The 24627-nt window shown below is 37.8% G+C and overlaps 1 protein-coding gene and 1 long non-coding RNA gene across 2 annotated transcripts in view; both read left to right on the forward strand.

Moving 5' to 3' along the window:
- LOC308639006 (ferritin heavy chain-like) overlaps window positions 1–20378 on the forward strand; it is a gene marked incomplete at both ends in the record, with an annotated part of 55740 nt that extends 35362 nt beyond the window's left edge. The window contains one exon of the mRNA XM_081276920.1: window positions 19677–20378. Coding sequence (XP_081133046.1) covers window positions 19677–20378 — 702 coding nt within the window. The remainder of the gene's footprint in view (window positions 1–19676) is intronic.
- Window positions 20379–22662: 2284 nt separating this feature from the next.
- LOC308639044 lies at window positions 22663–23692 on the forward strand. The gene is made up of 2 exons (XR_014019967.1): window positions 22663–22835; window positions 22903–23692. It is a non-coding gene; the product is annotated as an uncharacterized lncRNA (long non-coding RNA).
- The last annotated feature ends 935 nt before the right edge of the window (window positions 23693–24627 follow it).

Here is a 24627-nt window from a genome sequence, read left to right on the forward strand (position 1 = left end):
TTCTTTCTTTCTTTCTTTCTTTCTTTCTTTCTTTCTTTCTCTCTCTCTCTCTCTCTCTCTCTCTCTCTCTCTCTCTCTCTCTCTCTCTTTCTTTCTTTCTCATGATCTCCTTAAGTTGCTGAGGATCTCACTAAGTTGCTGAAGCTAGACTCAAACTTGCCATCCTCCTGCCTCAACCTACTGAATGGCTGGGATTACAGGCCTGTGCCACCACACTCGGCTGTGTGTTTGTTTTTTGCTCTTTTTCAGGTACTAGGGATGGAACTCAGGGCCTTTCTCATGCTAGGCAAGCACTCTACCTCTGAGCTACATCCCTAGCCCCTGGACTGTGTAGTCCTAAACTGCATAAAGTATCTTGTTCTTAAAGAGCTTTATCAGCTGGGCACAGTTGCACACACCTATTATCCCAGCACCTTTGGAGGCTGAGGCAGGAGGATCATGAGTTCAAAGCCAGCCTCAGCAAAGGCAAGGCACTAAGCAACTCAGTGAGACCCTGTCTCTAAATAAAATACAAAAGAGGGGCTGGGGCTATGTCTCAGTGGCTGAGTGCCCTGAGTTCAATCCTTGGTACAAAAAAAAAAAAAAAAAGCTTTATCAACTTGACCATCTTCAAAGACCCCCAGAAAGCACTTCAACATGTTTTTTTTTTCACTGAAATCTTTCATTTGGAGATAACAAAATAGATGGACCTTCTTAAGCCCATGGATTGCTTGTATTTATATCACAGCTTTGTAAATGATAAAGACTGAATAATATTGAGCAGATCTTCTGCAAACAGTCTCACATGATAGCTTCATTTTTTGAAAGTTAACCCAAATCATGAAAACCTTCCAAATGGAGTCATATGTTCCGGGATTCTTTCCATACTTAAGAAGGGAAATGTTCATTCTTGTGCATAGTCTTTTACTACAAGTACTCTTATTGACAGCATTACAGTTTTCTTCTCCAGCCATCCTTCTAGCATGAGGTGATTTATTGTACTTGAGTCGAAAGCATGAAAATGTCTACTTCCATAATCACAGCTAGCAACAGCCTTCTTGTTCCCTGCTGAATGGATAAGACCACATTCTTAACCCTGTGGCTGTACATCTTATTGAACAATATTGGCCTGATTTATGACTTGTTTCTTCTGGTATTCCTCCAGCCTCATTAGGAGGCAGAAGTAGATGCAATAGAAGGCAGCCCCAAAAGGGAGACCAAACAGCCAAAAATGAGCAAGATGCGCAGGTTTTGGACATGGTACCAGATGGGGGCTGCCCTGAGCCACCCAAGCACTCTCTGAAATCTTGCTTGGGCCAGCAGGACCGTGACCCTGCTCAGAAGAAAATTCAAGCCACTTTAACCAAGAAGGATTATGGATAGACAGATTCCTCTAAGCTCTCCTATCTTACCCAGGAGTGCCAGAATTTTTGACACCTCTTTCCTTGATGACCATCACCAAAAGAGAGCAAAAAAGACAAGTGACATAGTAAATACACCAAGGGCATGAACTCCAAGAAAAGTTTGGTAACAATGGAGAATCATCAGGACAAAAACAAATTTTGAGATTTATCTTCTTTGATCACCATAGTCAAGTTTGCCAGCTGAAATGATCAAATAATTCATCTGCTTTGTATCTTTAATTATTTAAATTATAAGGAGGTAGAAATTGTTTGCTTTTTTAAAATCAGTGCTTTTCATTAAAACTGCCTTTCTTATCAATATTGTTCACAAGTGCAGAATATAGGGGCTGTATGAGACCCTGCATTCCCGCACCACAAAAATAAGTAAGAAAGAAAAAGAAAACAACTGCAGAATACAGGATCTGAGATGGTCATTATTAGAGAAAATAAAACTTTGCCACTTAATAAAAGATGTTAGGCTTCACACGATAACACATCATCAACAGTGGAATGAATAAATTTTTTTAAAAAAGTGTATTTCAGCTCACAGTTTCAGAAAAATTGATACATTCACACAATGGAATGTTACATATCAATGAAAAGAAAAATTACAACTATACCCAAAAGTTTGAATGAATCTCACTGTTGGACAGAAAAGGCAGATCCAAAAGAGTACATGCAACATGATTCCATTTAGGATTGACAAAGATCACCACCTCTGTTGTCAGAATTCAGTAGAGTACTTACTCTTGGGAGGTAATGACTGAAAAGAGGAATGAGGGGTCATCTGGGATGTTGGTTTTGTTCTGTTTCTTTTTTTTATTTTTTTATTTATTTTTTTATTGGTTGTTCACAACATTACAAAGCTCTTGACATATCATATTTCATACATTAGATTGAAGTGGGTTATGAACCCCCAATTTTGCCCCAAATGCAGATTGCAGAATCACGTTGGTTACACATCAACAATTTTACATAATGCCCTATTAGTAATTGTTGTATTCTGCTACCTTTCCTATCCCCTACTATCCCCCTCCCCTCCCCTCCCATCTTCTCTCTCTACCCCATCTACTGTAATTCATTTCTCTCCTTGTTTATTTTCCAATTCCCCTCACAACCTCTTATATGTAATTTTGTATATCAATGAGGGTCTCCCTTCATTTCCATGCAATTTCCCTTTTCTCTCCCTTTCCCTCCCATCTCATGTCTCTGTTTAATGTTACTCTTTTCTTCCTACTCTTCCTCCCTGCTCTGTTCATAGTTGCTCTCATTATATCAAAGAAGACATTTGGTATTTGTTTTTTAGGGATTGGCTAGCTTCACTAAGCATAATCTGCTCTAGTGCCATCCATTTCCCTGAAAATTCTATGATTTTGTCATTTTTTATTGCTGCATAGTACTCCATTGTGTATAGATGCCACATTTTTTTTTTATCCATTCATCTATTGAAGGGCATCTGGGTTGATTCCACAGTCTAGCTATTGTGAATTGTGCTGCTATGAACATCGATGTGGCAGTATCCCTGTAGCATGCTCTTTTAAGGTCTTCAGGGAATAGTCCGAGAAGGGCAATAGCAGGGTCAAATGGTGGTTCCATTCCCAGCTTTCCCAGGAATCTCCAAACTGCTTTCCAAATTGGCCGCACCAATTTGCAGTCCCACCAGCAATGTACAAGTGTACCCTTTTCCCCACATCCTCGCCAGCACTTGTTGTTGTTTGACTTCATAGTGGCTGCCAATCTTACTGGAGTGAGATGGTATCTTAGGGTGGTTTTGATTTGCATTTCTCTGACTGCTAGCGATGGTGAGCATTTTTTCATGTACTTGTTGATTGATTGTATGTCCTCCTCTGAGAAGTGTCTGTTCAGGTCCTTGGCCCATTTGTTGATTGGGTTATTTGTTATCTTATTGTCTAATTTTTTGAGTTCTTTGTATACTCTGGATATTAGGGCTCTATCTGAAGTGTGAGGAGTAAAAATTTGTTCCCAGGATGTAGGCTCCCTATTTACCTCTCTTATTGTTTCTCTTGCTGAGAAAAAACTTTTCAGTTTAAGTAAGTCCCATTTGTTGATTCTTGTTATTACTCTTGTGCTATGGGTGTCCTATTAAGGAATTTGGAGCCCGAACCCACAATATGTAGATCGGAGCCAACTTTTTCTTCTATCAGACGCAGAGTCTCTGATTTGATATCAAGCTCCTTGATCCATTTTGAGTTAACTTTTGTGCATGGTGAGAGAAAGGGATTCAGTTTCATTTTGTTGCATATGGATTTCCAGTTTTCCCAACACCATTTGTTGAAGATGCTATCCTTCCTCCATTGCATGCTTTTAGCCCCTTTATCAAATATAAGATAGTTGTAACTTTGTGGATTAGTCTCTGTGTCCTCTATTCTATACCATGGTCCACCCGCCTGTTTTGGTACCAGTACCATGCTGTTTTTGTCACTATTGCTCTGTAATATAGTTTGAAATCTGGTATCGCTATACCGCCTGATTCACACTTCCTGCTTAGAATTGCTTTTGCTATTCTGGGTCTTTTATTTTTCCATATGAATTTCATGATTGCTTTATCTATTTCTACAAGAAATGCCCTTGGGATTTTGATTGGCATTGCATTAAACCTATAGAGAACTTTTGGTAATATCGCCATTTTGATGATGTTAGTTCTGCCTATCCATGAACAGGGTATATTTTTCCATCTTCTAAGATCTTCTTCTACTTCTCTCTTTAGGGTTCTGTAGTTTTCATTGTATAAATCTTTCACCTCTTTTGTTAGGTTGATTCCCAAGTATTTTATTTTTTTTGAGGATATTGTGAATGGAGTGTTTTTCCTCATTTCCATTTCAGAAGTTTTGTCGCTGATATACAGAAATGCCTTTGATTTATGTGTGTTGATTTTATATCCTGCCACTTTGCTGAATTCATTTATTAGTTATAGTAGTTTCTTTGTAGACCCTTTTGGGTCTTCTAGGTATAGAATCATGTCATCTGCAAATAGTGATAATTTAAGTTCTTCTTTTCCAATTTTTATGCCTTTAATTTCTTTCGTCTGTCTAATTGCTCTGGCCAGTGTTTCGAGAACTATATTGAATAGAAGTGGTGATAGAGTGCATCCCTGTTTTGCTCCGGATTTTAGAGGGAATGCCTTCAACTTTTGTCCATTCAGAATGATGCTAGCCTGAGGCTTAGCATAGATAGCTTTTACAATGTCAAGGTAAGTTCCTGTTATCCCTAGTTTTTCTAATGTTTTGAACATAAAGGGATGCTGTACTTTGTCAAATGCTTTCTCTGCATCTAACGAGATGATCATATGGTTCTTATCTTTAAGTCTATTGATGTGGTGAATAACATTTATTGATTTCCGTATGTGGAACCATCCTTGCATCCCAGGGATGAATCCTACTTGATCATGGTGCACAATTTTTTTGATGTGTTTTTGTATTCGATTCACCAGAATTTTATTGAGGATTTTTGCATCTAGGTTCATTAGAGATATTGGTCTGTAGTTTTCTTTCTTTGAGGTGTCTTTGTCTGGTTTTGGAATCAGGGTGATGTTGGCCTCATAGAATGAATTTGGAAGAGCTCCCTCTTTTTCTATTTCCTGAAATAACTTGAAAAGTATTGGTATTAATTCTTCTTTAAAGGTTTTGTAAAACTCCGCTGTATACCCATCCGGTCCTGGGCTTTTCTTGGTTGGTAGTCTTTTGATGGCTTCTTCAATTTCATCCATTGATATTGGTCTGTTCAAATTGTGTGTATCCTCCTGACTCAGTCTGGGCAAATCATATGACTTAAGAAATTTATCGATGTCTTCACTATCTTCTATTTTATTGGAATATAGGTTTTCAAAATAATTTCTAATTATCTTCTGTATTTCTGTAGCATCTGTTGTGATATTGCCTTTTTCATCCCGTATGTTAGTAATTTGAGTTCTCTCTCTTCTTCTCTTCGTTAGTATGGCTAAAGGTCTGTTGATCTTATTTATTTTTTCGAAGAACCAACTTTTAGTTTTGTTAATTTTTTCAATAGTTTCTTTTGTTTCAATTTCATTGATTTCCACTCTGATTTTAATTATTTCTTGCCTTCTGCTACTTTTGCTGTTGTTTTGCTCTTCCTTTTCTAGGGCTTTGAGATGAAGTGTGAGCTCATTTATTTGTTGGTTTTTTCTTTTTTTGAGGAATGACCACCAGGCGATGAATTTTCCTCTTAAAACTGCTTTCATTGTGTCCCATAGATTCCGATATGTTGTGTCTGTATTTTCATTTATCTCTAAGAATTTTTTGATTTCCTCCTTTATGTCTTCTGTAACCCATTGATCATTCAGTAACATATTGTTCATTTTCCATGTGATGTAGGATTTTTCCTTCCTTCTTTTATCATTGATTTCCAGTTTCATTCCATTATGATCAGATAAAATGCATGGTATTATCTCCACCCCTTTATATTTACTGAGGGTTGCCCTATGGCATAATATATGGTCTATTTTTGAGAAGGATCCATGTGCTGCTGAGAAAAAAGTATATCCATTTGATGATGGTTGATATATTCTATATATGTCAGTTAAGTCTAGGTTATTGATTGTGATATTGAGTTCTATAGTTTCTTTATTCAACTTTTGTTTGGAGGATCTGTCCAATGGTGAGAGAGGTGTGTTGAAGTCACCCATAATTATTGTGTCGTGGTCTATTTGATTCTTGAACTTGAGGAGAATTTGTTTTATGAATGTCTCAGCACCATTGTTTGGTGCATAAATATTGATAATTGTTATGTCTTGTTGGTGAATGGTTCCTTTTAACAGTATATAATGACCTTCTTTATCCCTTTTGATTAACTTAGTCTTGAAGTCGATTTTATTCGATATAAGGATGGCCACCCCTGCTTGCTTACGAGGACCGTGTGCGTGGTATATTTTTTCCCATCCTTTCACCTTCAGCCTGTGTATGTCTTTTCAATCAGATGTGTCTCCTGGAGGCAGCATATTGTTGGATTTGTTTTTTTAATCCATGATACCAGCCTATGTCGCTTTATTGGAGAGTTTAAGCCATTAACATTCAGAGTTACTATTGATATATGGTTTGTACTTCCATCCATGTTTGATTGTTTATCCTTTTTTAAAAAAATTTAGTTTGTTTCTCCATGATTATCTTTCCCCTCGCCCTCTGTCTTTACTGAGGCACTTCCCACTGATGGTTTTGGTTATTGTTTTTCATTTCTTCCTCGTGTAGTGTTTTGCTCAAAATTCTTTGCAATGCTGGTTTTCTGGCTGCAAATTCTTTTAACTTTTGTTTATCATGAAAGATTTTTATTTCGTTGTCATACCTGAAGCTTAATTTTGCTGGATACAGAATTCTTGGTTGGCATCCATTGTCTTTCAGTGTTTGAAATACATTGTTCCATGACCTTCTTGCTTTCAGTGTCTGTGATGAAAAATCCGTTGTTAACCTTATTGGTTTACTCCTGAATGTAATCTGTCTCCTTTCTCTTGTAGCTTTTAATATTTTCTCTTTGTTCTGTATATTGGATATCTTCATAACAATGTGTCTTGGCGTTGGTCTACTGTGATTTTGTGTGCTCGGTGTCTTGTATGCATCTTCAATTTGTATATCTGTTTCCTTTTTTATTTCTGGAAAGTTTTCTGTAATTATTTCATTCAGCAGGTTACTCATTCCCTTGGTTTGAATCTCTGTACCTTCTTCTATCCCGATGACTCGTAAGTTTGGTTTTTTTATGTTATCCCATAACTCTTGGATGTTTTTCTCGTGATTTTTTACCAGCCTATCTGAGTTGGCTAGACTCTTTTCAGGATGATATATTTTGTCTTCATTATCTGACGTTCTGGCTTCTACTTGCTCCACTCTGTTAGTGATACTCTCAATTGAGTTTTTAATTTGGTTTATCGTTTCCTTCATTTCTAGAATTATTGTTTGATTATTTTTTATAATCTCTATCTCCTGATAAAGATGCTTAACTTCTTCTTTTATCTGTTTATGTAATTCATTCTCAATGTGTTCTTTCGCTGCTTGAATTTGCTGTCTTGTATCGTCTTTAAGGTTCCATTCCATCTGTCTAAGGTGTTCCTTGAGTTCTTTATATGACCATTTTTCTGATGACTCTAGGTCCTCCTGAATATTTAGGCTGTCCTGCATTGTTTGTACTCCTTTTCTTCCTTGCTTTTTGAAGCTGCTCATGTTACTTCTTGTTCTGTTTGACTGCTGAGTTACTGTTTACTCCTATAAATTTATTAGATGCTTGGGAGGAAAGGTATTAGAAGGGAAGGGAAGAAGTCACTAAAGAGAATGAGAGTAAGCAGGTAGAATTCAAGGAAGGGGGATAAGAAAAATGAAAAGACAAAAGAAGAAAAAAATAGGAAATAAAAAAAGAAAAAAAAATTTAAAAAAATAATAATAAAAAAATTAAAATTAAAATTAGAAGAAAGAAATTAAAAAATTGTAAAAAAATTAAAAAAACAACAAAAAAGAAAAAGAAAATGAAAGAAAAACCCAAATCAAAAAAAAAGAGAAAAGAAAAAAAGGAAAAAAAAAACTAATAAATGCAGTCTTAGAGTTTGATTAACTTCTCTTCCAGTAGGTGGTGCTGTGCCCACAAGGTCAAGTTTCTCCTGTCAATACGCGGGAACCAATCACTGTGCAGCAGCTCCTCCTCCCAGACTGGGCGAGTCTCCAATCCTGAGTGCCTAGGGCCTCCTCTTGTGTCTAGTCACTTCCCACTTTTCCTCTAGCCAGGCCCCTCTCACGGGTGCCGCTCATCATAATACTGGCTACACGCCAGGTCTGCTGCTCCCGAGAGCCCTGTTTTCATGAACGATCTGGCACACTCTTCCAGTTTGCCATTCCCTCAGACCCTAAGTTTGTAGAGCTTGTGGCTGAGAATCTTCAGCGAATTTTACTTGCCCTCCGGTAGCCACTCCCCCGGTAGCTGGTGCAAGAGACCTCAGCAGTCAGCCCTGGTAGGAGCGGTAGTTCCGCGCCGCGGGTCCCGCGCCACGTCTGATTCCCTCAGGCTGGCTGTCGCACTCACGGGAGAGCTGGGAGGGGCCCTTACGGGAGAGCTGGGAGGGGCCCTTAAGATTTCCCCGATGTGTGGAGAGGGAAGGCTAGGGGATTACACACCTGTAGCCACAGGTTTCAATGAAGTTATCTCCTCCGCCGCAGTCTGATGACCTTTGTTCTGTTTCTTGATGTGGGTGTTGGTTTCATATGTATATGAAACCCACGAAGCTGACTCATGATTTGTATACTTTTCTCTATGTATATCATATTTCATTGAAAACTTAGAATTTTAATAATAATGTTATGGTAATTCCTAGGTTTATGTGTGGGCTAATAATAAGGAAATATGTGGCTCTAGAACAAGAGAAAAATATAGTAACTGTTTAAGAATCAATTTTATTCCCAAATTTCGGCAGTGGCTATCAAGACAACTAAGATTGATCATTTAGAAACATACATACATGTTCATTGACCTCCACAAAACATAAGAGATGGTACACTTGACTACCCCAATTTACTAATTCCAGAGATGCTGTCATCTTTTAGAGGGAGGTTGAATAACTTATCCAGTCCATATCCAAAATTGGCAAAAATAACTTTATCTTGATTATTGCCCTTGGGCCTTTGGAGGAAACTGAGACCACTGAAATGTTTAAAAATCCTATAAGGCTATTTTTTCATCCATTGGTTGTAGTTTTATGAATATGGAAACTTAAATGTGCTGTAAACTTGAAAAGGACAACTATAAAATGAAATTTACATACGGCAGTAACATACAAAGACTTAATTTCTAACATTTCATCGTCTGAGTAAAATCATCTAATTTGGTTCAAATCTCCATTCTTAGTGAAAGAAAAGTATTAAGAACAAATCAAAGAAGTATTTTAAAGTTACCTTTTTGCATGTCAGTCCTGTGTTTAAGTGGTCTCAATTTCACAGAGATGGCAGAAGATGAGCAATGATCATTAAGAGTCTAAACACTGTCACTCTCTGGCTGAATTATTCTGGGCAAGTTCTTTCCTCTGGGTCTTTTGTTTTGTCACCTATACGTTGAAAGCATTGTACATATAAATTATTCTTCCCTCATGTACAAGTCTGAACATAAGTAGCCCAGGAGAGTACAGTCATTTCAGAAAAGCAAGGAAGGCCCTAGGCTCCTATCATCTTGCTATTCCCATTATTGGAATAATGTTGCCCTGACTTACAGGATCCAAAGTGGTATACCTCTACCACATCTGCATCCACCCAATTGATGAAGAGATCAGAAAGGGGAGGAGTAGATTATTTCTTCTCACATTACTGATCAGAACTTAATTACCTGGCCTATATAGCTGCAGAAGATACATAGATCTATGTTTTCATATTAGTTGGCCATGTGCCCAGCTAAATATTGGGACTTCTATTAAGCAGAGATGAAATGGAAAAAATATTGAGGGACATTTAGCGATGCTTTTCACAATGAGATAACCTCTAACATCTCAGCTAGGACGGTACTTCTTAAGTACTAAATATTAATTTTGCAAGGTCTGTTCTTAAGACAGTTTACTAACTCATTAGTAAATGAAAATATGCTACTATCGGATGAAAAGTGAAGTCTTGCATATGAACAATTAGACTTCCCATTGGTGTAACTCAAAATGATATGTCAGACTTTTCCTTGAACAGCAACTGACATAAATGTTGAACCATATGAAGCTGACAATATTCAAATATTTTTGATAAAAAATGGGAATTTTATTTATTCAAACTTTGTATTTTCATATACTTCATACAGAATGAGTATACCAAATACATAATGATATTTTCTTTTTTTCTTCTTCTTTTTTTTTTTTTTTGGTAGCAGGGATTGAACCCAGGGGTGCTTTTTGTATTTTAAGGAGGGTCTCACTAAGTTGCTTGGAACCTCACTGAGTTGCTGAGGCTAGTCTTGAACTTGCCATCCTTCTGCTTCAACCTCCCAAGTTGCTGGGATCACAGGCATGGTTCCCCCATACCCCTGAGCCCTGAGCTTATTTCTTAATAGTACTTTTTTTTCCATTTTTTACAAACCCATAAATGTTAAGAATCACTATTATATAGTCTTGTGTACTTGAGCCAGAAATATGGCTCTGAGAACCAGTTTTCCTGGGATAGATGTTTGATTGAAGCAGTGTTAAAAGATGCTTTCATAATATTTACAAAGGAGAAAGACAAGTTCCTATTTTCTTTTAACACAACAAACATAAAGAAACTTGAGAAAGCACTTGAGTACTTCTGTGTTTGCTGATATGTAACCCCGAAGCTTTATTTCTCCAATCAGAGGAGAAAGCATAGCTCATGACCTTTTGCTAACTGCAGTGCATTGCTCTTTAGAGCCATATCTCATGTAACTGCCAATTTACAGGAAATGGTCTCTTGGCAACAATTACTTATCTGGAGCAAGACATGCACTCCTTGTGACAGCAAAATGTTGTTTGAAAGTGACTGTTTGCCTTGCCAGTTATACATATAGAACTTTTAAAAGCATATTTAAGTAATATTTTATCTGACAGAGTTCTCAATGTTTAGACTTACACATTGAAATATTTATTATGAAATGAGGCAATGTCTTATAATTTCTTCAAAACAACATGTAAGTAGTATACCACCATGAATAAATAAATGTTCAAAGCGGGAGATGGGAACATGGGAATCTATTTATGTTAGTCAGCTTTGCATTGCTGCGACCAAAATACCTGACAAGAACAACTTTGAGGAGGAAAAGTGTATTTCAACTCACAGTTTCATAAGTTTAGTCCACCTTGGCTGGTTCCATAGCTTTGGGCCCCCAAGGTGGGGCAGAGTATCTTGGCAGAAGGATCCAGCAGAGGAAAGGCTGCTCAGCTCATGATGGGGTCAGGAAGCAGAGAGAGGAGTGAGGAAGGGGCCACAGGGAAGATGCATCCTTCCAGGGCTCACCCCAGTGACACACCTCCTCCAGCCATGCCCTACATGCCTACAATTACCACCCAGTTCACTTAAACTAGGATGAACTGATTAGATTACAGCTCTCATAATCCAATCATTTCACTTATGAACATTCCTGCATTAACACAGGAGGTTCTGGGGGACACCTCATACAAATCATAACACTATTATAGTATTCTTTTTATTTTATTTTATTTTTTGTTGTTGCACACATTTGAAATGATCCATGATCAAGAGATAATTCATCCTCCAAAAGCACATTTAGGGAGAACACAACATATTATTTCATACAAACATAGTTTTGTCATAAAGTATCACAAAAACAATAATTTTAATTATTTTAGATTTGTTGTTGGGTTTATTATATAACACTGTTTAAAGGTCAATAGGTCTTACTACATTTCCAACCAAAACAACTTGAGAATAAAATCTAATTCTCTCTCAAAGTCATAGGTCTCATAATAAATGAGTGTCTAGTATTTATACTATTTTTTCAGTATATTCCAGAACTTTCCATGGTAACATTTTCCCAATATTTAAATACTAACATTGTTAGAGAATGTAACCTTAACAAAATATTTTTCCACTCCTGACGAAAATCTTTTATTGCATTCAAAAAAGCCAACATTAAGATTTGAAAAAAAATAGAATATTTAGTTTTGGTTTTATGTATAAAAACATATTGTCACACTTTTTCTCAAAATTATTGATTGACAATATAAAAATGATTTAAATTTAACTTCTAAAATTAACTTTATTCATAACAATTCTCTTTGACAATTAATATTTTAAAAGCAGATGAGAGACAATAATATGATATCCCACCTACAGAATGTAACTTTGCAAGATATTTTCTCAACCAACTAATCTAATATGTAGGTCGTGGCCACTGAAACTACTTCCCAGTTCTACAAAGCAACAATTTTACACAGCTATGACTCAAAGATTTAGCACTCAATTTGGAAACAATGAAATATAATTTGAGGCTTGTTTCCTAACACCAGAGGGTCTAGAAAACATGTTTTGTTTCTAATTTGTAAACATGATTAAGGTACTCAACTGACAAAATATAGGCGGCAGCTACAAACCCTAAGCAAAGAGCTATTCTCCTTTGCAAAATTTCTCTTCTCTTACCACCATTATCTCCTCCCTCCCTTCCTCTTTCCTGGCAGACACAATCATGTGATAATTTCTAAGGCAACTTCAGGCCAAAAACCACATAAATGTGGAATTTTTCTCTTTGACAAAGTTTTATTTACCAAAGTGAACTGAACATCAAAATTGACTTTGCCAGGCACCAATTTGCAAGTATTTATAGCCATTATGTATTCATAACTGAGAATAACCAAATTCTGGCTGCTATCATTCTATGCAAATGAACCACTTTAATCAAAGAATTAAGTATAGAATTTGTGTTCTGGGAGTTGTCTTTCACAATTTTGCTGTAATAAAACTAACATACAACCCTCAAATCCCAGTTACAGGTTTCCAGAATGACTCAATTGTTATCTGCAGGGCTTGGCTATGGGTTGAGTTGGGTTGAGATGAGTTGAGATTTGCTCTACCTGCCTCCTGATTCTACAATGCTCAGTGCATGGCCAACCACAATTGTGTAAGCACATTTACCAGACTTTTTATCTTCTCACACACCACTAATGAAAGGAAATGACATGGGACACTCAAAATTAGGGGACAAAGAAGTATTTACCACCACCAATGAAATCATGGCTAAGATAGAAAAGGAAGGATGAACTGTGAGTAAATAATACAACCTACCACAAGAGAACAGAATACAACAAAGTCCCTAAGTGGCAAGGGAATGATGAATGGAAAGTTTCTATCTTGAGTCTCTAAACAGGTGCTGGGCCCAGACTGACTTATAGTTGGGTTGACTCATAGCAACATCAATAAATTACTCACCTTGAACAATTATGCAATAAATACAGACTACAATCCAGACTTCCAAAGCTAGCAATAGCTTTTGTTCATGACATAAAACTAGTTTGAATAAATCAAGTCATTTTCAAAAGATATATGTTGTTAGACTTCCATCTAGTGGCCAACAAGAGTCACTATTCAAGATCAATGACGAAAGCATCTTGAAGGGAAACAACCACCACAAAAACAAAACAAACCTCATATAGAACAGCTGTAGCTCAAAGGTCAAATTCAACCAATTTTAAGGGGTGTGTGTGTGTGTGTGTGTGTGTGTATGTGTGTCCTTAAGTATATTTTTTTAAGTATACTACATGTTCTTTTAGTATAATACATGCACCATGTTTATGTTTTTTTTTTTCTTTTTTATATTTATTTTTTAGTTGTAGCTGGACACAATACCTTCATTTTATTTATCTTTATGTGCTGCTGAGGCTTGAACCCAGGGCCTCGCATGTGCTAGGCAAGTACTCTACTGCTGAGCCAAAACCCCAGCCCCCCTGTGTGGTATTATAGGGCAGTTAATATATATAGGTTAACATAGGTTAATGTTTCTTCCCTGCATAGTGTACCTAAAAACACAGCCTCTTGTATAGAAAATTCATGAATATTTGTTGATGGATTTAATTGAAGAACACACCTTTTCCCTTAAGGAACTTAAAATTTCCTTTTGTAAATGCTTTTTTTCATCTTATTACACCTCTCTGGTAGAAAAGAAGTCATCACCGACATGCAAATTAACTTCCTTCAATATTGCCCAATGATAAAAATAATCAGTTTCATGACCAATGAGCCATATAGTCACCACTTGGAATTTCATCTCCACTGAATATTCTGCTCTTTGGCTGACACACTGTTCTTTTTTTAAATTAAATTTATTTTTAATTTTTATTTATTTATTTTTTGTGTGGTGCTGGAGATTTAACCCAAGGCCTTGTGCATGCAAGGCAAGCACTCCATCAACTGAGCTATATTCCCAGGGCTGGATATAAAAATAAATTAAGTTTATTTTAACTGATATATGAAAACATAAGAATTACACCTATTAATGGGGTACCATGTGATTATATATATATATATATATATATATATATATATATATATATATACATATATATATACATATATATATTAGTATAATGTTTAAATCAGGTTAAACATATCTATCCCCTCAGACATTTATCATTTATTAAGATAAAATCCACATACCACAAAAATTCTTTAAAAAGTATAATTCAACGTTAAATGTTCTCACTGAGTAGTGCAACCATCATCACTGTGCAATTTCAAAACATTTTCATTATGCAAAAGAAAAGCTATGTACCCATTCATACCCATTAGCAATCATTCCACATTCCCCTCTCTTAGCAACCACTTTTCTACTTTTTTTCTCCATGGATTTGTTTATTTTGGACATTTCATATAAACAGAACCATACCAGCCTACCAGCCTTTCATAACAGGCTTCTTTCATTTTAGTTTAATGTTTTGAAGGTTCATATTTTTCGTAGCATATATTAGTATTTCATTATGATAAGGGACAGACAGGTACAAGTTGTGGGAACGTGAGATTAAGGGAATAATTCTATAAAATGGGTGCACTGTGCTGATCCCCACATACTTTTTTTTTTCTTCTTCTTATTCTTTTTTTTTTTTTTTTTTTTTTTTTTTTTTTTAGTACTAGGGATTGAACCCAGGGGTGCATAGTCTCTGAGCCACATTCCCAGCCCTTTTTATTTTTTTTTTATTTTGAGACAGGGTCCTGCTAAGTTGCTCAGGACCTCACTAAACTGCTGGTTTTTATCTGGCTTTGAACTTGCAATCCTCCTGCCTCTGACTCCAGAGCTGCTAGGATTACAGGTATGCGCCACTGCACCTGACCCAAGTTTTCCACTATTTTACAATCCTCCCAGTAAAGTATGAGAGTTTCCATTTCCTCATATTTCCAACACTTGCCATTATTTGTCTTTTTTATCATCCTAGTGTGGGTAAAATGGTTTCTTATTGTGGTTTTGATTGAATTTTCTTGGTGGCTATTAATATTGAGTATCTTTGAATGTATTTATTGGCAATTTACACATCTTCTTTGGAAATATTCTTATCTAAACACAATGCTCATTATTTCTTCTCCTTTTCCTTCTTTTGAGATGGTGTCTCTCTCTGTTATGCATCTTGGCTGGAACTTACAGGCATGTGCCACTATGCCCGGCAACTTTGTTCATCTTTCAATTGGATTATGTGATTTTGCTCATTTTGTTTTAAGAGGTCTTTATATATTCTGTATATAAGTTTCTTATTAGTTATATAATTTGCAAATATTTTCTCTCTGTACATTCTTTTTTTGTTTTGAGTAAAAATATTTTTAACTTTTTATCAAAAGTTTTTAATTTTGATGTAGTCAAATTTTTCTATTTTTTCCTTTTGTTGCTTGTAATTTTGGTGTCATAGCTACAAAAGTAGTACTTAGTCCAAGATTATAAGGTTTTACTTCTAAATGTTTTGCTAAAAGTTTTATGGTTTTTATCTCTTATATTTAAGTTTGTGACCCATTTGTAAGTTAATTTTTAAATTTTTTAAGATGGACTCAATGCCTTTATTTATTTTTATGTAATGCTGAGGATTGAACCCAGTGCTTCACATATGCTAGGCAAGCGCTCTGCCACTGAGCCACAACCCCAGCCCTGTGAGTTAACTTTTTTATATATGGTTATCCAATTATCTCAGCATCACTTATTGAAAAGACTATTCCTTGCTTTTGTCAAAAATTAACTGACCATAAATATATGGATTTATCTTGGGTTCCTCAATTCTATTCCATTCATCACTTCTATTGTCATGCTAACATCAAGTAAACCTTATTAATGGAGTGCTATAGTAAGCTTTGAATTCAGTAAATTATGAGCCCTCCAACTTTGTCCTTTTTCTTTCCCATATGAATTTTAGGTAAAGCTTTTTTATTCTTCCCTCCAAAAAGCTGAAAATTTAATAGAGACTTGCCAGAGAGCTATAGAAAGTTCAACTCAATTGTCATAAAATCTGATGATTTAATCTAATAAGTCAAAATTACTTGGAGATCATTCTTATATGCCTGTCATAGCTGAGGTTATGTTAGCCTTTCTTTCCATAAGTTTTATTCTCTTTCCTTCATGCTCAGTTTCACTCTCTTTCACTAGAGGAAAGTGAGTTGAACTTTCTATAGCTCTCTGGACTTCATCAAAAGAAAACAAGGTAACTCTAACTTAGAAATAAACAAACACACACTTTCTCTCCCTCACATGCATCAAACCACTACTATGACCACTACCGTCACCACACTTCTCTTTTAAGTGCATACAACTTGCAGAAACTGGCCTAAGGAGAAAATAAGTACTTTTCCTTTAGAGGGCAGTTGGACATGTCTGTTCTTTTTTTTCTTTTTTTAGCATGAATACTCTCCCTGGTGAGAGGGTAGGAGAAGGGCCTAATAAAATTATGCTGAAAGTTCTCCTCTCACTCTGAACCTTTTGACACAGATAAAATAAAACTAAAAGAAATATCAAGGGGCAACCAGGCACAGTGGTGCACACCTGTAATCCCAGCTACTTGGGATTGCAAGGAGGATTGCATGTCTGAGGCCAGCCTCAGCAACTTAGTGAGGCCCTGTCTCAAAATAAAAAAATAAAATAAAAAGGGCTGGGGATGTAGCCTATTGGTAGCATGCCCCTGGATTCAATTCCCACAATTACAGAAATAAAAAATAAAACAGCAAGGAAAAGCTACAATGGAAAATTTTTATTAGCCAAGCACAATCTTAGACTGAAAGTTGGATTTTTATATTTTCTTTGAGAGATAATAGGTTAGGAAAATAATTTACACAAAGAACATATGATTTTTAAATTGGCTTTTATTTTCCAGCCAATTGATTCTAGCCATGCAGGGACATATCATTCAAAGGATGAAGTCTTGAGTAGCAGCTTCAGTTTACTTTAAAGTAGAGTCTACGAGGAACCCTCACTCTGCCTCATGCCTTTGATCCAATGTCCTGTGAATGCAAAGGGAAGGAAGTTCTCACCTAGACCTCTATTTCAAGTAATTTGCCCAACCACAGACCTTAAAGTTAACCCACTGGCCTCTTCCTAGGGGTCAATGTCCAATAAAAGACTTCTCATATCCCTGTCTTATTCAGGGTTCTCAATGTTTTAGCTTTGTCTCAGGTCACAAAACATTTCCTGAATTGCAACAAACTCTTCCTTCCCTCTACTAGATTTGGAATTATTTTGTTCTTGCTTCTTGTAGTTTCTGTAGTTTGGAAGTTAAAAAATTGATTTGAGACCTTTTTCTATGTAATATAGCCAGCCATTTAGTGCTCCCATCTAAGTAGTTTAGATGACTCTCACAAATGTTGATATGTTGTGCTTACTATCATTCACTTCCAAATAACTTTCATACCCCTTGATCTCTTCTTTGACACATGTACTATTTGGATGTATGTCATTATTTTCCAAATATTTGGCAGAGTTTTTTTTTTTCAGATATATTTCTTTTAATGATTTCTAGTTTAATGTTATTGTGGTCAGAGAACATGTTTTTGCACGAGTTAAATCCATCTAAATTTATGTTGTTGAATGGCCCAGGATTTGGTCCATCTTTGTAAATGCTTCATGAGAACTTGAAAACAAATGTGCTTCTAAAGAACATATTTTTAAAGATTCCCCTTACACCTCAGTGATTTTTGCTTAATGTGAGCATTATTTCTTCCTTCTCTTCCTCTTTTCACCCCTGATTAGAAAAAGTAATATTCCACTGGTAGCCTGCAGAGAGACTTTTGCTGTTTTTGAATCATGTGGATGTATTAATTACTTAAGAAATAATTATTTGCATTTTTAAGAGTAAAAAAGGTTACTGGAGCCATAGTGGTGAGCTAGACACACAAAAACTTATCTACGACACATACACATACATATACACATACACATACATATACAATACACATACAGTTAGTAAAGCAGAAAAGGTGAGGAGTGCTTGGAAGATAAAACAAAGGATGCTTTCAGACTGATAAATCCAGAAAATTAAAAACACCTGCAGTAGAAAGTCAAACATACTTGGAGAAAGTTCAAGAACAGTGTCTATAAAACCAAACAACTACAGAGGGTACTGGTGCAACTATGAAATTAATTAGAGTTCCTCTCTAAACAGCAGATCCGCCTGCCCCTACCTTGCTATACCCCTCTGCCATGTCTGTTAAAGTGGGTAATGAGCACCAGTAGCATTTGATCCCTCTTAGTCCTCCAAAACTACATTTCAAAGGCAATATTATCTGACCAGGAAGAAAACCCAAATAACAGTAGAGGTTGAGACAACTGAATAACTGAACAGAAGGGACACAAAACAGCAGCACATATTGCCTAGAAGAGAGATCCACTAAAGCCTTCTAATGGATATGCCCAAATTTTGGAACTGGGATGATTCATGCCATGTATCCCCAAAGGAGAACACTGTCTAATTGAAGCGCTATACTCTAATACTCAGAGAAGCCTGTTAGTGAAGTGGACCTCCCAAGACTTCACAACTGTGGATCAGAGTCATGCTAATTCCCTAGGGCAAATCCAAAGGGTCCTTGATTCCCACAAATGAATAAACAAAGGTTGGCCAGCTATTTCAGGGAATGAAGAGGAGACTACCAGAAACAAATAAAACTAATGCTTAAGGAAATAAACAGGTATAATAAAAGAAACAGAAGAGAACTTTGCCAAAATTAAAATTCATATTCTCAGAGTTATAAGGAAGACAGGAAGTTTACAAAAAGAGAGCACATTGTTATAGAAGGAAACAACAGAAGACAAGAGAAAGTCCTTGAATGCTAGAAATGTTATTGCAAAATTAAAAATTCAATGGAGAATAGACATTGTGAAGACACCTGGGTTGCTGATGGAACTCAGTACCAAGCCTTGGCCTCTGACCACTGACACCTAACCCCTCCCTCAAAAGGGTCATTATTAGTATAAACTTTGAAATCACTAAAGAGAGATGCCATTTAAATAGAGGTTTATGATATTAACTAAGGATACCACAAAAAGTACTACAGTTTTATCAAACAATCACATTTGGACAATATTCCAATGAGTTGCTTTAAGAAAATGTTCAGGTGATTGACACAAGAAGCTTGTCCTTATATTCATAAGTACCTTTTAGAAATATTATAGGTTAGCTCACACTGGCTAGTTTGCGGATGGAACTAGGTGCGGGCGGCCCCAGCCACTGATCGCTGACCCCTGACCTTCCCTCAACGGATTTCCGCCCAGTGGCAGCCATTTCTAGGCCAACATCCGCTATTTCTCACTTCCAGCCGCCATTTTCCTCTTACATTTCTCCTCAGGTCCACCTAACGGTGACCCTCCCGGGTCCCGAGCCTATTTTTTTGCCAGCCGCACCTTCCTCACCAATCCTGGGGGCGCCCAGAAGACCCAACCGCTGCCGCGGCCAGCGCAGCTGCCGACTTCACTGTCTGCTGTCAGTGTTACCGCGCCGTCTTCGACTTCGTGCCCGCGCCACCCGCGCCCGCACCGGCGTCCGCCATGGCCTACTCCGAGCCCTCACAGGCGCTCCTCAACTATCACCCCGACTTCGATGCCAACGTCAACAGCCAAATCCAACTGCAGTTGTACACCTCCTACGTGTACCTATCTGTGGCCTTCTTCTGCGATCGCCACGACGTGGCCTTGCAGCACTTCGCCAGTTTCTTCCTGAGCCGCTCCCAAGAGTGGAAGGTCTGCGCCAAGAAGCTGCTGGAGCTGCAGAACCAGCGCGACGGCGGCGTTCGCCTCCACGAAACCACCAAGCCCGGCCACGACGACTGGCACAGCGGCCTCCAGGCCATGGAGTGCGCCTTCCACCTGGAGAAGAGCCTCAACCAGGGCCTCCTGGAGCTGCACCACCTGGCCGCCGAGAGGGGCGACCCCCACCTCTGCCAGTTCCTGAAGCGCCACTATCTGCACCAGCAGGTCCTCATCATCCGCGAGCTGGCCGGCTACCTGACCAACCTGCGCAGGATTCAGGCCCTGGAAGACCCGATGGCCGAGATCCTCTTTGACAGGCTCACCCTGGGCCGCAGCTGCAAGGACGACTGAGCAGGACTGTGCCCAGCCCATGCCACCCCCCGGGTGGGTCCCCAGGCCGGGCCTACACGTAGCCCTTTCAGCAAGTTCCCTTCAGTTTGGGCCTTTCAGTTTGATTGTTACTTCCAATAAAGTTATTTGGTTCTTAAAGAAATAAAAGTGTCCAGTTGATGCGTGTGTGTGCACGTGGGCGTGTGTGCAAAACGCTCATCTTTTGAGAATGAGGGCAGATCCTTGTGTATCCAGGATTCTTTCTGCCCACCCGTGTCCCATCCACAGGCTACTCAGAATCTCCATGGGTAAAGAGGAAAGGTATACCAGGAGCCCCTGGAAAACACAAAATCAATCTTCCTTTATAAACAATGTGTACAAGAGGGATAGGATTACATGGGAGGATGTCAGTGGGCTCTTAGTAGCTATTCACTGCTGAGTATAAGAAGATGGTGCTTCTGGGGGACAAGTGAAGGGAACGGGATTGAGAATTAAAATAAGGGTGGGGGGAGGTTGGTCGCGCAAGCCTGTAATTCCAGTAACTCTAGAGGCTGAGGCAGAAGGATCGCAAGTTGGAGGTCAGCCTACGCGATTTAGTGAGACCCTGTCTCAAAATAAAAAGCAGGTTGGGGATGCAGCTCAGTGGTTAAGTGCCTGGGCTCAATCCCTGGTACCAAAAAAGTTTTTAAAAAGGCACCTTCAACTTTACATAAACATTTAGTTTTTTAGAATATGCAAATGTTTAACATTTGATTCTGGGTAAAAAAATGAGAGCCCCATGAAATGGCATGTCAGAGTACCTCTTTGACCACCTCACCCTGGGCCACAATGAGGGCGATGAAAGGACTGAGCCTTAGCCTGGCTTCCCCATAGACACAAGGTGAATTACTGTGGTCATCAGTGTGTGTGTGTGTGTGTGTGTGTGTGTGTGTGTGTGTGTGTGATGGGGGGGCAGTAATACATATTACCCTCAAATATTTTCACTTCTTTTTTCCCATGTGCATCATTTCTTCCATTAAAGTGACCTTATTACTAAGGAAAAATATTAATAAACTCTCGAGCTTGCTTGTTCTTCGTTGACTTAAAAATCATGAATTTTGGTGGTTATGCAGCGGGGCAATACATTATTCATCTCCCAGGAGCTTTGCTGTAGATAACACCTCTGACATGTGGGTTGTGATGATAATGGTTGCCTAGGTTACTTTCCAGAGACTTGGAGCCTGCTTTTGCTAAAAGCACAGACTCTTCACTTGGGTCTACACATATTTAATAGGTGACTGGAACAGAATGAAAAGGCTTGGCATCTCTGCCTTCATATTGTATCTCTTTTGCCACCTTAACCATTGGGTCAGTTTTTTGTTCAGCTTTGCATGTGCACATGTTGATCATCTGAGAAATGTTATATCCAAAACTATTAAGACAAGTTTAACTTGACCTGGACTTGCCTAGCCATCTCTTCTCCCCCTTGAAGGCTAAAGGTATCTGTCAGCCATCATCAACAAAAAGGAGTGAAAAAAGGTAGCAGCCAAGTTCCTGGAAGATCTGTGGCTATTCCCCCAAAATGAATATCCCTCCCCTTTGTTAGCCTGTCTCTCTCCCTCATTTTTTCTATGTTTACATCTGTAACCCCTCAACTCCCTGGAGTTGAAGAGTTTATTTGTGACATGAACTTCCATTTCTCTATTCTCTGGCCACTAAATAAAACCTTTATTTCTCCCCAACACTTGTTTCTTGGATATTGGTTTTTCTGTGGGATAACCTTCCAAATTGGGATGGGGTAACAACCTGATACCCAAAACTGTCACTAGAAGGATGCAAAGGATGAGGCCAAGGTTGAAGAACATAATTGTTATATTGGACAAAAAAACTAAGTTGTCCTGAATGGTAAGCCTGTGACTTCAGCAACTTGGAATACTGTAGAGGGGTGGGAGGAGTTGAAAGTGGTTGATCAGTGAGGAAACATTGTATCCAGTCCAGGTGTTGGTTGAAGAAATGAAGACACAGATAAATTCCAAACTGGTTTGGGGAAAGTTAATCAAAGTTACTCATGAAGGAAAGATGAGGAATGAGAGATGGTTCTGGGGTTTGGACTTGAGTATCTGGGTTAATAGTGATGCTATTATGAACCCGGGAATGTTTGCAGCAGGCTCACCTGGAGGTGGGGGTGGGGAAACAAAATCTGAGATACGTATTAGACAAAAAGTCACAAGGTCAGCAAGTAGCTGAAAAAAAAATGAATATCCCTTTCCCCTCCAAATGTACATATGAGAGACATCATCCTATAGGTTATATTAAAGCCATGTGGGGGGCGGGGGGTCTATGGTGTCTGGGAGCTTTGGATCCCCTGCAGTTTTTACAGAGCACTAAAATCTATGGACTCTAACATGGACTTCATTTAAAGAAACCCACGGACCATTAATGGACAAAAACATGAATCAATTTGTATTGTGACATTCAAATCCTAGCACTTTGGGAGAGGCTGGTCTTAAAGACCTGGGCATAAGCAAGTCTCCTGTCTTAGCCTACTGAGGAGATGGGACTACAGCATCAAGTACCAAGTTTTTGAAGACCATGACCCACCATACCATCACTATGCATTCAAGAGTTGAGTATGAATAACCACATCAAGATTTAGATCCTCTTCAAAAGCTTCAAGTGTCATCTGAATTAAAGCTCTCCATTGAACCCTCTCACAAAACTAAAAGCTGAAAGGGACCCAACTCCATTAATATACTTTAAAAAATATCCCTTCCTCTGACTTCAGTTTCCTTGACCATTAGGGTCTTTCATGTTGCTTATGTTCCTTTATACAAGAGCCAACAAAATGGTGCATTCCAAAAAAATATGTTCTATGGCCATAAGCTTTTCTTGGTAGGACAGAATAAACTTGGCAAAATAAGTTTGGAATTAGGTCTTTTATTGTAGCCTACAAAAAGTTGGATCAAGAATGTGAAAATGAGAATTAAATGTTAAAAATATTTGAGGTTAGTAGAGTATATGCTTTGCATGAGTAAGGCCTGGATTCAATCCCCAGCATCAAAAACAAAACCAAAAAGCCTCCCATATATTTATGAGGTTAGATTACACTCTCTATGTGTTCTAGAGAAAAGACCCCCCAACCTGAAATTTGATGGTTTTTATTCTATCTCTGCCTCCATCTCTTACTAGCTATATGATAATTGGGAAAGTCATTTAACTGACCTTATCTTCATTATCTATAAAGGAACCTGGTATTTCCCCTGCCTACCTCACAGGGTTGTTGTGAGGTTCAAATGAAATAATATACATAAAAAAAGACAATAAAATGTGCAATACAGTTGTAGGGACATGTGTTACATGATTGCAAATCATTCTTTCTGCTCTTTGGCCTGGGAAGGTAGGTGATTTAAACACAAATTGAAAATATATATTATGTCCAAGCTGGATATGTGGAAATTAGGCTACATTAAACTTTTTTCTCCCTCTGAATACTTAGAGTACTCTTATGGGCTAATTCTAAAAAGGAGGAAGACTACAAATTTCCCTCAAATTATAAATCGGCATTGATGATGTTCTAAAGTAATTAAGGGTTGTAATAGCGATTTACAATGTCCATTTACTAAATTGTGACCAGAATTTTTTAAAAATGAAGAACATAGAGTAGAATATTTCACAATGCCTCCCACATAGGAAGAGTAAATATTGTTTTAGTTATATGTATGTTTGAATATGTGTATAGTTTGTTATTAAATAAAATGATATTTTTTCTTGTGAGTTGCAAAAAATAAAAAATAAAAAAATAAAGCCATGTGACTGGACATACTCACCAGAAAAAGAGCATAAAGACAGTAAGGCAAACTCATCCCCAAGTCCAAGGCAGCTGACATTTAGAGGATGGTTGATGTATTGAAACACCCAGAGAGCTGCTGGTTCCATTTGATCCTTATGTTATTTCCAGAGTGTCCCCATGTCTGTTCCAAGTTTATTTCAAAATCAGCCCATTTCTGGAAGCTAGATGTGGCCTCTGGTTTGTCTTTAAAATGTGGAGAAAAATTGGCCTTTTGCTTTGTTTTAACGGCAATGGGTAGAAAGAAATTATTTTCCACTAAAATAATTATTCCACAAGGAATTTATATACCTGCTTTTCTATGTTTGTTTCCTATTCCCCTTTAAAACCAACCCCCTCCCGGTCCACCCTCTATTTGACTAGGATATCTCAACCCATGTAAACACTAAGGTTGTCCATATCCATGAAAAAAATACTCAAAACATTTTTTTCCTATGATACATT

This window comes from Spermophilus citellus, assembly GCF_964194105.1.
Source record: "Spermophilus citellus genome assembly, chromosome: X".
NCBI classification, from domain to species: Eukaryota; Metazoa; Chordata; class Mammalia; order Rodentia; family Sciuridae; genus Spermophilus; species Spermophilus citellus.